The sequence below is a fragment of the Anser cygnoides genome, chromosome 9, assembly GCF_040182565.1.
Source record: "Anser cygnoides isolate HZ-2024a breed goose chromosome 9, Taihu_goose_T2T_genome, whole genome shotgun sequence".
NCBI classification, from domain to species: domain Eukaryota; kingdom Metazoa; phylum Chordata; class Aves; order Anseriformes; family Anatidae; genus Anser; species Anser cygnoides.
The window spans coordinates 23,000,100-23,018,620 of NC_089881.1; the positions used below are offsets into that span (position 1 = coordinate 23,000,100).

At 40.0% G+C, this 18,521-nt stretch overlaps 1 protein-coding gene across 1 annotated transcript in view; it reads right to left on the reverse strand.

The window, feature by feature from the left end:
• The window catches only part of LOC106031968 (neuroserpin), a 46,426-nt gene that overhangs the window by 14,173 nt on the left and 13,732 nt on the right, over positions 1-18,521 (reverse strand). Inside the window, exons 2-5 of the mRNA XM_048059376.2 lie at positions 8,163-8,430; positions 6,140-6,370; positions 3,401-3,595; positions 2,099-2,303 (exon numbers count right to left, since the gene is read on the reverse strand). Of these exons, the coding sequence (XP_047915333.1) occupies positions 2,099-2,303; positions 3,401-3,595; positions 6,140-6,370; positions 8,163-8,412 (881 nt within the window). The 5' untranslated portion in view covers positions 8,413-8,430. The remainder of the gene's footprint in view (positions 1-2,098; positions 2,304-3,400; positions 3,596-6,139; positions 6,371-8,162; positions 8,431-18,521) is intronic.

Below are 18,521 nucleotides of genomic sequence, written 5' to 3' on the forward strand. Positions count from 1 at the left end.
GATTCATGGTCTGTTTCACTTCTATGCAAAAAACGGATTAAATTGTTGATCACTTTAGTCTGGGTCAGGCTGGAAACAATGATTTGAAAATGAAAATGAGAAAGTATAATTTAACAATTCTGTACAAATCTCTCGTTTGCTATTAAGAGGCGTAATATGCAATTTCATTTGCACACAGATAATGCAGACAGAAACTGGGAAGTTGTGATTAACTTCTGCTTTGGCTAGTTGTTCAGGCCCTATTACAAGTGTATAAGTTTAAAAAATGTTCACTTTATAATTGGATAGCATCTTCCAGGATATAAAAATTTAATTTTATTCCACTGCTGCTTTCAGTTTCTCAGTGGACAGAGCCTGCAGGCCACATTTCATAACACGCCTTCCTGAGTCAGAGCATAAAATATTTATGAAGTTTTTATTTAGAGCATTGATAAAAATCCTGCAGATACCCTCCAAACCCCTAATGGAAATCCAACACCTTGGGAACACGCAATCAATCTTTAATTTTTATAAGGAAATTGCAGTATTACCGCATGGCGTTTCAAGCTCACGAGAGCTATCTCGTAATCAGAAAATACTGAAGGTAATCAGCACCTGGTTGTACCTGTTTTACCTCTGTATAGCCTCAGTTTGAAAACATTTACCAAGTTCTTTGAGGTTCTTAAATGAGTGGCAGGCATGAAAACTAGCCTGAGGAAAGAATTGTTGGGCACAGAATAAATAAGGAAGTTATATGACCACACAAAACCTCAACCTCCAACTCATGTCTGAGATCCTGGCTGCAGAGAATCCTGGAGTCTCTGCTCACAGCTCCTGGGAAATGAAACTCCAGGTGAAAAACAACCACAAAATGCCAAGACTGTGCATTAGGCTCAGCCTGTACAAAATCTGTGGTGCAACTCTGCTGCTGTGCCTTCTTCAAATGAAACATTACTAAAAAAGGAGCACTTACTGCAGGACAAAGATACAGAGCCCCAAAATGCTGCTGTTCCCTCACTGTGATTCCAATCATAATGGCTTTAAAGGGAAGCAGAATTCTATCTTGAGCTGGATTCAGGGCATGCCAACAGCACCAGTCCATCTCAACCTAATTTATCCTGGCTGCCCTTGGTTTATGGTGCTCAGCTGCAGAGAGCTCCTTGAGAATGGTTTTTACTATGGAAAGGAAGTTGATAAAAAGCACGGATTCTTGCCCTGCTCTTTACTCGTCAAATATGACCAACCCAAATCTCCAAATCACAGGAAAACAATAACTATTTTAGTGATTAAAAGAATTCACTGTATTTTTCTTCTGCCGTGTACTGTTTTGCGTAGCACCACAGAAAGCTGAGTATGTAGGGGTGATCCACACCAAGCTTGTGCCACACTGTTATATCAACACTTCAATTAAATCATTATGAATCACTTGAAGAGTATTATGAACCAACTACACAGTTAGTAGTAAACAAGTATAAGGTAAGCATGGAAAAACAATTAGAGGCAGATGAAGCAATTCTAGGAAAGAGAACTAAGTGGTATATGTGAGTAAATACACCACTGAACACATAACTTATGTCTACAAATAAACATATTTTACTGCTCTAAAGAAAAAGAAATCAACCCTTATAAATAAAAAAGAGGCAAAAAAAGACTGACTGGAATTACCTCTCAACATTCAGCCGTTTGTGTCTACATAGACACACCAGTAGAACTTTGAAAATTAGCAGCAAACAGTAATCTAATTAGTACCCAAATGAAACATTTTAGCTTTTGTTAATAGAGGCTAGCAATATTTCTATGGCTCCCGCCTAAATGGAATGGTTAACATAATGAGCTCTGCAATAAAAAGGGAGCCATCATTCAGAGCGAATATATTTCTGATGAAGTAATCCTTTCAGGAGCTTACACCTGGAAGGGACACAAATGCAGCGTTCACTTGTTGCTCAAACTACCACCACTCTACCCTGAATGCCCTCAAGGCTTTCTTGTCACAGCAACCTTCATTCGGGTGCTACATAACTACAGACTTGATCAAGATGTTCAGGTTTTACCTCCTCTGCTGCTCCAACCGAAATGAATGCAGTCTTTCCCCTTTATTGACATGGGAGCATATTCTCACCTTGGTAAATATACTTCCACTTTTTGCTTTTTCACTGAGTTAGCCCATTCGTTAATCAACGAGGCTTTGATGAGGGGTTCCAGTGTGACCAGCGGAACTTCTTGTCTGGAAAGAACGATCATCATACTAATTTCATCTCCTTCGTATGGTATTTCCAGAACTTGATAGATACCACCTGCTTCATTGGAGCCATCACTGAATTCTCCTACAAGAGAATACACCAAAAAATGCTATCAGTAGTATTTCCTTCTGTCTTCACCAGAGAGAATGGAAAAATAAAAGGTTAATACTAGGCAATGTTTACCAAGTACTGGAGCTAAAGATGACCCACAAATTCTATATAAAATTTATAATGGTTTCTCCATCATAGGATTTGAGCCTGATTTCCGCTTTCATAAAGAAGGTAAGCTTAGGCAATCACAGTTTGTAGGTAATCATACCTCTGAACTTATTTATCTTCCATCGTTTGAACAGAGAACTCTAACGGTTGTTAAAGCTGCCAAGAGTTCCATGGAAACAGGTAGAGTTTTGTTTTTTTTTTTTTATTCAGAAGAGAATTTATTAATGAGTGAAATACTGCCCATGCTAGACACTGTAGAACCCATCTGGAGCTCAAGCTTAAGCTAAAAACAATCATTAGCTCTGCTATTCAGAGAACTCATATTTCACCTAAGGATGTTAGAGCATTAATGAACAAGCATTCTTCTTAAACTTTATGTTTATTAGACTTTATATTTATTTAGAATAGTTCAGCTGGAAGATACCTACAAAGATCTTCAAGTCTAACTACCTGACCATCACTTTAGGGCTAACCCGAAGTTGAAGCATTTTAATAAGGACATTATACAAATGACTCATCAACACACTGACAGGCTTTGGGCAGCAACCTCTGCTCTAGGAAGCCTGTTCCAGTGTTTGACCACCCTCACAGTCAAGAATTTTTTCCTAATGTCCAGTCTATTCATTTTAGTATTTAACACAGCACAAGAATATTTTAGCAAGAAGCAGGAATAGCTCCACAGTTGTAAAGAGTTTAGAGATAATGGATAAACATTCTGAAATTCCCCACGTGGCACCAAACATATCTAAAAAGTAATAAAAGATGTCATTATATATGTTGCTATCCAGTATAATACAAAAGCACACACATTAAGAAAGCATCAAATAAGCATCCCTTCACTGGGCAAACACCACATTTAAAATTCTAGGTGGATGAACAGTCAACAATACAAATAGGTATTACTGCAACAAAGCTATTAGGGGAAGACTTATTGGATTTAAATTGCTAAATCTCCAACTCACCATAGTAAAATTCTCCCTGCTGGTACATCATTGGAATCTGCACTTCGCTTTCATCATCTTTAGTAAAAGAAAAAGTTCTTGTATTTTCAGGTCTGAATTGTGATTTCCAATTGCCTTTAAAGTAGATTGCATTGATGAGAGCCAAATGAGTTAGAGCACCAAAATCTCTTGATGACACAAAATCTTTGATCATATCTAAGAAGAAAAACAACTGTCACTCTGCATGTCAAATTGAGCATTAAATCAAAACTTAAGACAGCTTGAAAAAAAGCAAGAAAATAAAGAGCTTTGCTAACATGTAATTTCCAATTCAGATGTTCCATTAAATCTCAAATTAAATTGTCAGTGTTTTGTAAACCTAAAATCACAGTGTAGGTGCATAAATCTTTCATTTGGTACATGTTATTCAACTGTTTCTTTATCACTACTTAAATATAACCCCACAATGAAATCAAGCAGAAAAGGGATCAAAAATATTTACACAGGTGCTATAATACAGTTCAGCATTATGCTCTTAAGGTCTGCTCATCTACAAACTTGGGTTCCAATCCAAAGAAGCACTTAAAATGGGTGCTTCAAGTGCATAAGCATACCTATTGGAACTTCACCCGGGCCAATTCTGAAGTGCTCAGTTTCTAATCAAGTAACGTCCCACTGATTAGTAAGGACTAATCATACAAAAAAGTGCTCAGCATTTGTCCCACTGACCCTAGCTCTTGAAAAAGCACAAGACATCCAGCATCTGCTCTGTGCAAGGGAGTGTATCAGCTCAGAACAGCAGCTGCTTTGCTCCTACTCCTAAATAAGCAATTTACACGAGAATAGTCTCACCTGCCTTAACTCACCTTAAATAGCTTGCTTTTCAGCAAAACAATTTCGAGTTTGTTAAATTTGGTGCACTGACCAACCACCTTTGTCACTCTTCTTGAAGAACTACAGCCTACTTCAGATGGCTTTCTTACTCGTTCCTATTTTTAACTGACATTGCAGTGTAAGGTGTTAAAATAAACACATTCCTCAGACTGATTATTACTTCTTAATCCATGGTTTAAAACAAATTAATTCTGCTTTCTGGAGCATATGACACCTATCAACTGGAGTAAAATTTGTGTACCACAGGGCAGTATTTGTTTTGGTTCACTGTTCATACTGCATTTTACCTAGAACATTCTTAAAAATGAGATATGACCCATACTTTCATACTTTATGGTTGGAAAAAAGAAAAAAATAAGGAATATACTTCACGTTTTGCCTGTTTTATTTGGTACATCATTTCCTCTTGTGTTTTTCAGCCCCATCTTGTTAGTACACAAACATATGTTAATTTTTCAGGCCAGAGAAACCTTCGTTTATGTTTTCTGCTCTGAGCCTCCCATCATGCTAAACATGCTGGAGCTGGAAACCTGACTGTCTTATACTCCTTACCTAATGAGAAAATGAGCCTTCTGTCAGAGCTGGCAGACAGGAGAGAATAAAATGTAGTGCTCAGAGATTAGGCTGAGGGACTGTTACTATCGCAACCTAATGCTGCGAAACCTATAGCTGCCTTTGTTAGCTCGACAGTTCCTTGCAGGATGATGGTTATGAGCTTGGTCAGCAGATGTGGCAGCTATTAAGCATGAGACCTGGGTGCTCTTATAAGAGTCTTACTTTTCCCTCAGACACCATGCTTCTCTGAAAACACTGGGCAAGCTGCTGCATTACTTATATTCCCTCTATTTCTGCAGCTTAAGATAAAGGGCAGAATTTATTATAAATATAATAGGCTCCATTTTCCCTTGGAAAAACTAGATCATTTTAAAAATGGTCTAGAAGCATTATACGAGGTGTTTTCCCACTTTGGTACTGTAAATTTCCATACAGCATTATGGATTCTTAAATGCTTGTACAATATGATGGTGTTATGTTCCTTAAAGGAGGCTCCAATACCTTCAGTTTCACAATGGTACAACTGATGTTAGAACTGAATTTCTGTTGAATCGCTCAAAATATCATCCATCCCTCAGAGGGCACCAGATGAACTGCAAAGAGATTATGCTTTGATCCCTAGAAGAAGGCACTATATTCACCCCCATACCTTGGCTGCACATGCATTCAGAAAGTGTCACATCACTGGGATGCCACATGTGAACAACCATCACACCAAGCAGATCTAACAGGTACATTTACATCAGTCATTTTATACTTACTTCTTTCCCCTGCTACACGTTTTTGTTGTAAAACTCTGATGACAATATTCCTACAATCAAATACCCTTTCAACATGCTATCTAGTTCCCTCACATGGGAAAGATTAAATTACAGGGTCTGATTTTGTGCTTATTAAAATTATCTTTAGCAGTCATTAGTATTCAATTTCTCTGTACCTTGTACCTATGAGTTTCTCAGCATTTGTGATCCTCCCACACATCCAAAGCATAGGTCAATAACCCCTCTGTAGAGGTGTTTTCTGCATTTAGCAATAGTACCTATCTACTTTTTATACCTTAATACCAAAATCAGTATTAAAATGACTACCATTAAAACATTCTCCTTCAGTAAATATTACAGATGATCCCTGCACAGGGAAAAATATAAACGCACAAAGAGCTGATACTAGTATTTTTTTTTAATGGGAGGAGATATCTTGACTTTTATCTGTTTTGTTTAAGACTAAAGTAACAATTCAACAATGTTGTGTAACTCTGGAAACACAACAAATGCTCACTGCAGGAAGTATATAAAAATCACGTGGACTTACTATTTGTGTGATTCTCCACCCACTTATTGATGTGGGTAGCTACAGCTGCACTCTGGCTGAAATCTATATTCTCTACTTCAGCTTTAAAGTATTTTTTCACCAACTGCAAAAATTTGTCACTGACGTGAAATCCATTCTGCACATAAAGAGAGTTAGCAATATTCAGAACATAATGACTTTCTTCACTAGTTGCCATATCAGAAAGGTCCTTCAAAAAGGTAAACTCATCACCTGAGGAAAGAAAAACAAGTTCAGTGAGAATATTTTAGAAAAAGTTATTCCATGTTTTTCTGCTGGAAATTCAAAGTCATTTTATGAAAAGATTCTTTTTTTAAAGAATTGTTTCTAAATCCAGTAGCGATCAGCACATGTAGCCTCATTGACTGAAACCTGAACACACCTTCAGTTCTGAAAAAACAATCTGCAAGGCAGAACACGTTTAGAGCTTATTCTTTCTACTTCCTATAATTAGCAATATTAACAATCTATTTGAACTCCATTACAGACAAAGCTACCGAAAGCAATCCTTTCAACACCAGGAGTAACTTAAAATTATTCTTATGAGTCATACTGCTGTGCTTTACCACCACAAAGCCAACAGAATTTTCATTATTTCCTAAAAACTGTTCAGGAGCTTGGTAGGGAAAATTAAGTTCTGATGCTAAGGGACCCCCACAAGGTTCCTTCAACAAAGATCAGGTTTAGAATTTCCCAGGGTACTACATGGATTAAAAAAAAACATAAGCCATTTAACTGCTCCTGCGGCCAAAAGCCAACAGGACTCAAAAACGTGGTCTGCTTCAAAACATAAGGCTTTTAGTGTTGCGTTGCCTACTTGAAGCTGAAAATTCTAGCTTAAAATTTGAATTCAATTATATGTTCCAATCTCAAATTGTTGGAGTACTTTCCCTGAATAGCACTGATGCAAGAATGGTGAATGGTCTGGCTCAGATCTGTTGCATAACTCCCTCAGTTACAGCTAGGGGACAGTTTAATCAACATTTAGAGAAACTGCAGAACTAAATATTCACCATAACTTCCACAGAAAGACATAATCTGCAGAGAGGTATGGTGCAAGAAAATTTGCCAAATAATTCCTTTCTGAACTGTATTCAGAATTCCTTCCCCAATATCCGTTTGCTGAGAATTTAAAATTCCAACAAGTTTGAGGAATGAGACATTTCATTCAGGTTTTAAACCAGTCATTCCAACATCAAAATTCATAGAAACCACTTCTTCAGAACAACTTTTTCCTCCTTTGCTCATCTTCTCCATTTGCAGTCATAACAGAGTGGTTTGCATTGAATATGCTTGCACTTCACAGCACTACATCCAGATGCATGACTGCTTATCCCATACTACAAACAGGATGGCACGGTAGCATTGTTCTCTGCAAAAAGTGCATCTTGTGTATCAGGAAGGCTGCAGGGAACATGTGGAGTATCATGCTGAAACAACCAAAATGCTTCTATTTCCTAAATTAGCCTGCAAGCCTATATGATGTATTATGCAGTGCAAACAGAACATTAAAGACCTAGAATATATGGTAAAATCTACGTGTTCTACCTATAAGAACCAAGCCAGTTTTGTCAAAGTAAGACGTAATGCCTTCAGTCAAACTACCAACATTTTCATACTTTCTTCTAAACTATATTGCCTAAAACGACTGCCTTCCTTTTCAGGTTTCATTGTAAGCCCTAAAAAAGATACTTCCAAAAGTCTTTTCACAACTGTAGAGGCAAAAGCATCCTTATTTTGCAGAAAGGAACAAAGATAATAGCTAACTGCAGTCACCTAAAATTCAGGTGCCCAAGTCAAGATTGTAAATTGGCATCTCTTGACTTGGAATCCACTCAAGCATGCCTCAGCAGACTCAGGCCAAACAAGATGTCAATAAGTCTACTTATTAAGAATCTATGAACATCATTGGGTCATTTTCATGGTTGTTCAAGCATTTTCAAGCATTGCTATCTGTTTCTTTAAGACAAAAAGCCCCTTGTAAAACATGATTGAAAGGTCTTACCATTTTTTAAGCTGTCAAAACCCAATGAATGACGAATTTCTTTCAAAGTGGTTCCATGGGCTCCAAGCTCTACCATTCCCATGGCTATTGCAATGCTCAGAGGAGAGAAAAGAATATTCTCATCTTCTCTTGCAGCTCGCAGCTGATTGTAAACATTCACAGAAAGCTCAGCAATAGTTTCATCAGGAAAATTTGTCTTGAAGGCTTTACTTTGCAAAACAAGCAAAGACAACAGTCCAAGGAAATACATGTTGTAAGATGTTAAGATCTGCAAGATAAAATATAGAGGAAATAAGTTAATCTTATAAATAATAGTACATAACAGTCAGAAAATACAACAGTATTCTCAGTTTTAAAGCTGTGTGGAAAAAATCTAGTTATGGAGTTAAATGTAGACGTCAGTTATTTGGAGGAGATGCTGATAGATATACCCTTTGAACGGAAGTAATCATTTATTCTCCAAATAGCCTATTTCATTATGTGGCCTCATGCAACTTCTACAGAAAAAGACATCAAAGCACAGCAACGCCTCTCCTACTTTTCCCTTTAAAGCAGGATATTGTTAAGCAATCCTGATTTGGCATCGGTGTATATTTCTGCACTTTGTCCAGCAATGAGACTTACAAACACATTTCTTTCATTTGACCTTCCAGTAAGATGCAACTTATTCATCTAAGCTGCTCTAAGCCTGGAACTGGTAGAACTGCTTCAGGCACTGCAGGAGAGCTCGCTGACACTGGTGACAAAGGGAGCGTACCCTGACGCTGCTTGGTTGCAAAACCCATGGCAAGCAGCCAAAAAGCCTGTTAGTAAATAAAGGAGAGTTGGCTAGTCAAGCCAGCTAAGAGAGAAGCCCTGCTCAGAGACCTGCAGAGGAGAGCTGAAGTTACTGTGTGTAACAGGAAAGTGAGCTGGAGAAAAGGTTGCTACTAAAGCCTTTGACTGATCTACCTCCACCCAGGCCTTCTGAAAAAGCTTCAGGAAACAACAGCACTCACCCCAGCCCGGTTTGGCTCGTCACACAGCCGGTGACACCGCCAGAACTCTACCTCACGGGGCACTGCACATCTACCTCCGGCCTTCCATTTTCCTTTCAGCTTCCCACTGCCGTGGCACTGAACCCACCGCTGCCCGGGGCAGCCACAGCAGCCGACACCACCTGCGTTTCAGTTACAAAGCTTGGACACTTAGGGCATCTCTACCACAATGGAGCAGACAGCTCTGGTCCAGAAGAAGCATTTACATGTTACCCTGTAAATATGGGACAAATTCAGGTGAATGTTGCTGTTCTGCTGAGTGAAGTCCACACGCGGCCAGCCCAAAGGCCTCTGCCTCGTTCTTCCCAGCTCTCCCGGCTCCGCAGTTACCAGAGTTTCTGTGCACCTCACACGGAGACGCTTGGTAAGCTTTCTACAACATTTATATAGCTCATCTCGTCTTCAGAGGACTGTGTAGCATTAGATAATTAACTTGCATAACACTGAACGATACATAATTTAAGCGTTATTCTTCACATTTTATAGCTGAGAAAATACAAGAAGCAACAGGGTACACGTACGCACCTTGGCAGCAACCCATGCGGCCACTGTTTAAGATTCTTCCTGTCCCTCACCATGGCTCAGCCTTTTGTTTATTTTTTTTTCAGTGAGAAAATGAAACAGATGAACTAGTGCAGCAGACGTGCTGCAGGGGAAAAGGGCAGGATCCCAGCGAGACACGAGCCAGAGGCCTGTTCCTCCCTCTCCCCGCCTCCCTTCTGATGACTGCGTACGTATTTCTATGAAACACGCTCCATTTCTCAATTCCTAATGAGCCTGCCCCTGTGCTGGCTTCACTTCATCTCTGGGCTACCGGATGAATCTTTCTGATTCTTCGCAAGACATCAAGAACCTCCACCAAAGGCTCCTAATCTCCTCAAGAATGGCACCGAACAAGTCACAGGCCCACAGCTGCAGCACCATATTGTGCTTATTTCTTGACAACTTTATTTCAGCACACGTATAAAACTCACATTTCACTGCCTCCCAAGGGAAAGGGCTTCAGACTGAGGCACAACCACCATTTACCTCAAACACTTTGAAAAACTGTGGTCCAAAACAGTATGAATAAACTTCCCTAACAGTTTTTTAATAACACTTTAATAGCAGTGGTTTTTAACTATCTATTTATTAGTTACTGACAAGGATATTAAGATTTGTTACAGTAGACAACTTGATTTGTGTTTTTTTTGGGGGGGGGGGGGGGGGGGGGGGGGTGTATTTTCTCATCCTAAAAGCCCTACCAGGTAACATGCACATGAACTTGTGTGCCAAAAACACTCCAAAAACAGTGAGGCAGCAGCTTATCTTTTATGCTGATGATGAACACAGAGCATCACTGTGACTTTCAAATTGGTCTGTAAAATTGGGGAATCTCACATCATAATTTAAGCAAACTTGTGTTGTGCTGCTCAGTGGCGTTGTAATTACACAGACAGCTACGGGTTCCCCCTCCCACCCTATATATGAAGACCATAGCATTGAACTGTCCAAGCTCAGACACCTGACAAGGTTACGAGAGACCTAAGATAATTTTCAGTTTTAAAAAAGGTTTCCCCAGCCTTTCAGTTGCAGAGGCAGCTACTCAGCACTCCACCACTGATCCCTGCCACATATGCTATTGCTAGGCAGGCTTAGATGACTGCAGCAGGCAGGCACAGGATACGCTCAGGTCCTTTGGTGGCAGCGCTCTCAGGCTATTTACGAGGCAAAGGGCTTTCTCAGTGCACACGTACAAAATAAGGGAAGGTGTTTTAAAGCAAACTAAAGATCTGTGGGAGATGTCAGTGGGGAAAGGCTGTAGAACAACCCTTGTGCCAGCCAAAGCAAAAAATGATTATCTGTAAGTTTTGTTCTCAGTCTAATCCAAGACATTTGGGGTAAATCTTCAGCTCAACGCTGTCCTGCTGGTACACATGTACACTGTTTTACTGACAACTGGGAACCTCTCTTAATTATTATTCTAGTCATAAGTTACTGCTTCTCTGCTTCCACCTTACTTTAGGCTATATTACACTTGGTTTTATGCTTTCGCATGCCTCTTTATGCAGGTCTTGATCCAACAAACAGCTGGGCACTTACAGTGCAGCATGTTCTTAGCATCTTTCTTCAGTAAGAGGAGGGCACTCTTGTTCCCACAGCAGTATGGAATTACAGAGCATTTTAAGATTGCCTGTACCCTGCTCACAAGCATACTTTAAGCAAAGGAAACGAAGCTGAACATTGTGCAACGTATGGCTGGGATGTTAAACAGTTCTTGAGTATCAGAATTCTCAGGCAGCCTTTTCAGGCTGTTTATCAGCAGTGCAGTCTGTCGTAGTCTGTCCGTAACAATGAAATCAGTTAAATACTGCATCAGCTAAAGAGGAGATGAAGTCTACATTGCACAGTTTAAAAAATTCAAAGCCATCTGGTTAAAAAGTTACTGCATACATTTTGCATTTATTAGCTACCTATATGATTAAAGTTGTTAAAGTTGCTTTCATCCCTTAAGCACACAAACATTAAGACCAAAGATGCAGATTTCTCATCTAGGGTCCACTGACAGATGCTAAAATAAAGCAGAACTTAAATCAACTGATACATGAATACCACTCTCTCCTACTGCCAGGTGATCAAAGAACCAGCCCAAACTCTTCTTGCAGTAGCCTCTTCTTGAAACAACTGTGTATCAAATCATCTGCTCCTATAGAGGTTTGTCAGAACATTAGTTTTGTTCTTGGTTGTAACAGTTCTCAGTAAAAAGGCAGTAACAAATCTAACGAAACATTAAACAATGCAGTATTGCCTCAGAAAACTGAGAGATGCCCGCAGCTCCATATAAAACATTATTGCACAGTTGTAGAGATGTTATTTGATGACTTGTACCTCCTGGTGTTTGCTCTGAGTACAGAGACATGCCTGTTTCACCCAGGGGCTTCTTTAGGTTTCGGACACTGCTCTGTGGAGGTTTTAAGAGTTCCTTGGACCCATCTTAATGAAAGACACTCCTCTTTCTGATTTTTCTTGTTTATTAATTCTCACACTACCTAAAATAATCAGAAAGAGCTTCCAGCTATATGCCATTCAGTAGGTGTTTGCATTGAAACCTAGTTTCGTTCCCCAAAAGCTTGTGTAAAGGTTTCATCGCTCCTGGAATTCAGTTTGCCACATTCCCACAACAGATCACAGCCAGCTCAGTGGAAGGGCAGCGCTTCTGTTCTTTGTCCTTTAGCCAGCACAGATGTACTCCTGTACATGGGCAGAAGGGAAACCAATTTTATAACATTTGAAGAAAAATATGCATAGGCTAGAATACAGGGCTGATTAACTATAGCTCTTGCCTTCCTCCAAGCATAAGGCTGGAATGACTAAGAGGAAGTAGAACAACATCGCCCCCTCACACCCACAAGCTGTGAACTATTCAGATCATTACATATGCTTTCAGAAAAATGCAAAAGGGGCAAGCATCCTCTGGAAGCCAGGATATTTTGAGACATCATACCGACAAACTCAAACTGAGTTCACAGAAATGAAGCACCGTGAATTTTGAGACAGCGAGAAGAATTGAACTCACAGTAGGAAGGTGCCAAAAATTCAATTAAGGGTCGAATTCTAGTACCTTGTGCATGCCAGACAGGTTGGAAAAAAAAGAAGGTTATCATTTGCTTGTCTTTTACACCTTCAGACTGTGGGTTTTATAAAGAAACTCCTTTACAGCTTTAGAAGCCTAGAGACTTTACAAAATAGAACTGTGATATATTGCCTTAGTTCCTCAGCACAGACCAAACTAAGATTAGTTGCCTTAAAGATTACTCTTGGCTACATGTAAGCTAAACACCAAAAGTGTGGGAAGCAGAAATGGGAAAAACTGCTGATTCCTTCTGAGCAGTGTGTAAAAGAAAAGCAAGTATGGTGACAGGACTGGCTGCATTCTTTCCTGTAAAGAAGGGCATCTGTAGGAACAGACAAGTCTGGCAGAACAGTTTTGTAAAGCAAGGATGCGTTTACTTAGGGAGCAAGCCCTGCTGGTTGGAGGACAGAAAACACCAGAGTTGCATCCAGGTTGGAGCTGGGTGCCACCTTCTGCCCCCCAAGGCCAACAGAACTGTATCATGGCTGTGACAAATTATGGGAAGGAGACACGTTGAGTGAAATTCAGCCTACTGCTTTGCCAGTTAGTGAACAGGACAATCAGAGAAACCTTCTTTATTCCTGCTGATCTCTTGTTAGCAATCATAACAAACAGTACCATGGAGAGAGGGCAGTGTAACTACAATTATCATTTAAGAACTCGCCACAACTCTCCCTCCAAAGAGACCGGAGGACACCAGTGGACCAGAGGAGATGCCCAGAGCTGCTCACATTTGGGAGGGCCATGCAGTGGCTGCCGCAGCTACCCTGAAGGATAAGCAGGAGGCACACAGCAGCACAGAGGCGCTCGGGAGGTTGGGCATGTCACTGTAATCAAGCATCTAAATACAAAGTCTACATCCTACCAACTGCTTTCCAATCTGTGTACACAATCCACTTGGGCATACTTGTACATGGAACTGAGAGGGAGCCTTCTTGAAGACCAGAGGAAAAATAGTATTGATTTTCAGAACACGAGACATGAAATTCATGAGGTATTATTGCTTAGAGCCAGGCAGGACGATATACCCAAGGAAACAGGGAATAACTAGGTGTCCAGAAGACATTAAGATACAGCTATCATGTACAGTGCAAGCAGTACATGATAATACTTACAGAGTACTTGCCATGACAGGGATTACCTTTAGCCAGCAAGCCAACCTCATATCAGGGCGCACATTTTTAAATTCCTGTCTCGCAAAACATGTTTACCTCAAAAAAACATTTATCCTTAGCTCATGTGAGCATATGACCTTGTCAAATGGAGATTCTACAGACAGATGTAGAATCATTAAGCTCGTTTGATTCCGTTTGTTTCAGAGATGTGCAATTACACTCATATTTCAATCTGCACAGACATTAGTAATAAAGTTATGGGATTTTATCACCATCTGTCAATTATGGAATCGCTGCCTTCTGGAACAGGAAACCTGGAGGTCAATTTCATTAGAAAGCAGCACAATAACAATATATCAAATACTGTGGTATTTAAACCACTAGCATACAGGAGCTAAAACTAGGAAATGTTTGGGCCATACTGGAATCTTGCTCTCCAACCCGCAGCTAGGCAAGCCCCCCAGGACTTGGTTTTAAGGCCCCATAATATCAGCAGCTTCTAGGAAACCTGAAAAGAAAACATACTGAAAACTTTCATATTGACAATTTCTACCATTAAATCCCAAATGTTTTTAAACTTTCATGGAGCTTGGCACTGACTCACTAACCTGCTGAGGCAATTATGCGAGCCAAAGTTGTCTTAATTGAGCTTCCTCAGGCATAATCCCTCAGCTCCAATTAAAAAATAGCAGAAGATGCTGAGAAGCTATGTCCAAAATACTTAAATTTGAATAGCCTAAAGCAAACATCTAAATCCAAGTCTAGACAATTAGGGTGGTCTTTTTTTTTTTTCTTCAAGGAACTACTGCTACAAGGCCTGCAATTTTAAGGACCTATATACAACCTCTATATTTGTTTTTCTTGTCTAGGAGGAAAACATTCAAGTTCTTTGGCAGAGCGTTTTTCTGTGACAGCTCCAATGTGTCCCACCAGGAATAAACTATAAATAAGAAAAAATACAAAAAAAGTCTCAAGAAGAAGAGCTGATGTATTAGTACAGAAGTGGGGGATCCCAAAGGTTCAGAATGGGGGGGTGCCTGCAAGCAGCCCTGCTGAGAAAGTCAAAACCAGAGTGGGGAAAGCTTCCAAAGCTGGAGACAAATACTACATCGATCTGCTTTCAACAGCCCAGAAGGGTCTACCTGTCAAGTCCCACAGAAACAGCTTAATCAGGCATAGATTTTTAATAGATATTCTATTTATTCTTCAGGGAGGGCTGTCAGTCCTGTACACCACTGAATGAGGCCACTCCCACGCATGCTGGTCTTGATGCAGTACGTTTTAAGATTTTGGGCATTTTCCAGCATTCGGAAGTGATATGGATGGATTTCTCACATGAACAGAGTAAGACAAACAGAAAGGTCTGTGTAAGTGCCAAGCTGCTTTACCTTGGATCCTGAGAAGCAAGCAGCTGGAGCCTCCTCTTAGGACTCATTTTGCTATGGAACAAGGATCAGTGCCTGACCTGGGAGGGGAAGCTGGGTCTTAAACTCAAGAACTGATTTTGACAAGCTCTACTTCTGGACTTTTTTTTTTTTTTTTTTAAAAGATCAATGTAATACTCCACTCATAACACAACCATCTAGGAAAGATCCCAAATGAAACAGTAACGTTATTTTTTCCTCCCTCAGATTTCCACTGGGTGGTTTAGGAAAGGAAGGAAGAGGAAGGGTATGGTCTGATTCTGCAGTAGTCATTTTCTATCGGCAGTAGAGATGGCACACTGAGTTATTTTAGATACCAAAACAGCTTCTTGCCTGCTCTTGCATGTACTGCAAATTCCCTTACTTACAATAAGTCACATTTCTGTTATTTTACTGTGAAATTCAGTTGATCAGCAAGCTCCCAGAAGCAAGCTCCCAACTATAATTTAATTAAAAGGGCAGTAGCTAAGTTTTACCATATGCAACTGCCAGATGCAATCACTGCAGTTCAAGTCTAAAGGCAATGTTACTGCATGTACTGGAGCGTAGTTTTATAAGTGATGAAAGCTGTCACTTATGTCACAGACACTGCTGTAATGCATTATGATATTACAGTTTCAGCAGAACCAAAAAATATTAATAATACATTTTGTGAATGCATTTACAGGCTGCAAGTTTGAAAATACAACGTTCCAAGTGCCATGCACCTTCTTGCAACTCTGTATGTATGCATAATGGGAGTTGAGATACCGCATTACACTGCGCACTGCATCTGGCATTACCAAGCTCTCAAAGCCAATATCAGATCTTCAAGAGTTGGAGGACAGAAGGGCACAGCTAATTAGGGATAAGCAGAACAGGGGCCCTTCGATATCCATAAAGTCATTGGAACGGTAAGTATCACACCAAAAGTACCTTAAAATTGTTTCTCTTTGGAGGAGACTTTCTGAATCCATTTCAGAAGCTTACCAACCGAGGAAAAGTTCATGAAATTCTTAAATGCATTTTAATAAAGAGCTATTGCCTTTAAATCACCTCAAAATAGCTAAATAGACAAGGCATATACTCATTGTGAGACCATTTCATAAGTTCAATGTATTGAAGCATTAACTTCTGCTTGGTTCGGCTTCCTTCAACTGGAATTCAGACGAAAAAAGATCAGGTTATGGATACAACAAAATCAAGAAAATGAAGAAAGTTAATTAAAACATATCAGGATTTCAGAAAAGTAGTCTATCACTTCATGAACTGAATGCAAGTGAGACATACAAAACAGCTTTCTAATCTACAAAACAATATTGGCTTCAGACTTGCAATCAGCATTGAGCTCCATTTAAATTTAGGTAATGTCACTATTGCAAAGATAGTTATTATTCACTTGTTACACCACTCAGATCAGAATTAATTTCTCATGGCACACAAATAAGACATACAGATTGCTTTAGAAAAATATAACAGCTAACCCTAGCCTTAAAGTAGATGTTACACCCAAATTAATTAAGTGGCAAATCATCATTGTAAAGATGATTTACAATGCACAGGTATCGCTTCTTCAACACTTCACCTCACGGTCCATTCCTAGGCACAAGACGACAGCAGCCACAGCCATGGCTGAGCTTCCAGCCAGCTGCAGTTCCTCCTGGAAGCAGCTGCACACACCAGACAGGCCCTCGGGACAGCCCTGGCCCTGACGGCCAGCAGCAGCAGGACATTAAATGCCAGCCCACCACAGCTCAGGAGCGCGCCACCGAGGCCAGGCCAGCAGCAGCCTGCTGGTAGAGCCCTGCTGGCAGAGGCTGCACGTGACCTCCGAAGGACTGCTTGGAAACCAGCTGGAAGAGCTGTTTTGGCAAGCGTGCTAGGCCTGACCACAGAGCCACCATTAATACAAAACCAAAATGAGAACAGTTGTAAAACTGGTCTCACAAAAAAACTAAGACAAAGACAAGAAAAAGAGTATGAAAGTGTTTGCTTCTGAACCAGCAGAACTGAATCAATGAGCAACATTTAACATAAACATTTAACACTAATACCGTGCAAGATTCCCCACTTCAAGTATTTCTTTAACATCAGAACATCTGTTACAAACTAAAGACTTCTAAAACCAGAATCATCTAGATGCAAAATTCAGGCAGCAGGAGGATGTTCCACCCCAGACTTCACACAACAGGAAACTCCCAACAAGGCTTTCTGATGTGAAGGATGCTGATCACTGAACTTCCCAAAGAGAAGAGAAATATGGAAGACCTGCAGAAAAATCAAACTTTCCTCCTACCCTAAGGCCAATTCCATTTCTTATCTCTTAAGCTTCAGCATCATTGCCATGTGCTAGTAGTTTTCATCTCTTTTCAAATATTTTCACTCTCCTGTCTTACCTCCATGATTTCTTCAACTTCAAACCTCCAAGTTTGTCCCCTTCTATTTGAGGGATAAATACAACACGGTATTTATCTGCAAACATGTAAAGAAGGAAAGTATCTGGAGCTTTGGAGTTCTCTGGACCATGGTTACAGAAACCAATACAGACAACTGTTCAACTTACAGTACCCGGACAAGAGGGAAGAACAACTTTCATGAGATAGCGGACAGAACCATGACTAAAATCCTCATGTTTTCTTCCACATCATTCAGTTCCTTCCTCCCTCTCACTTCTCTGCATCCATGAAGTTACCACCTTAGAAAAATGGAATAGTAACCTCATACTATTCAAACTGGGTGAACAGGCAAGGTATGAAGTCAAGAATCAAATTCATCAACGTGTTACTGGAATTGTTCAGAGGGTATTTGGAACAACAGCACTTTCAAGGGATAAACGGCAAAATGGGAAGCAGAATGAAAGCCATAGAGGAAAAAATCCCTACTTTCTGTGGAAGATTTCCATAGAGGAAAAATACCTGTGTAGGTATCTTGTCCCCAACAGATGATGTGCACCAAAGAAATACAAATTCTTCAGTTATAGGAAAAAAGTCTCATTTTACTTAGAAAGATACAAAGAAAATACTCACGTTTTTGTTCTAACAGTTTTGTTTATCCTGGCCTTTGAGACCTATAGCTGTCAATAAATCCCTTTTGGCTCACCATGGACAAAACAGCTCAGTTTAGAGTTCAGTATTCAAGCTGTGTCTGGAAGGTGGAATTTGGCCTTGAAGATCACTGTGCAAGCCTCATTG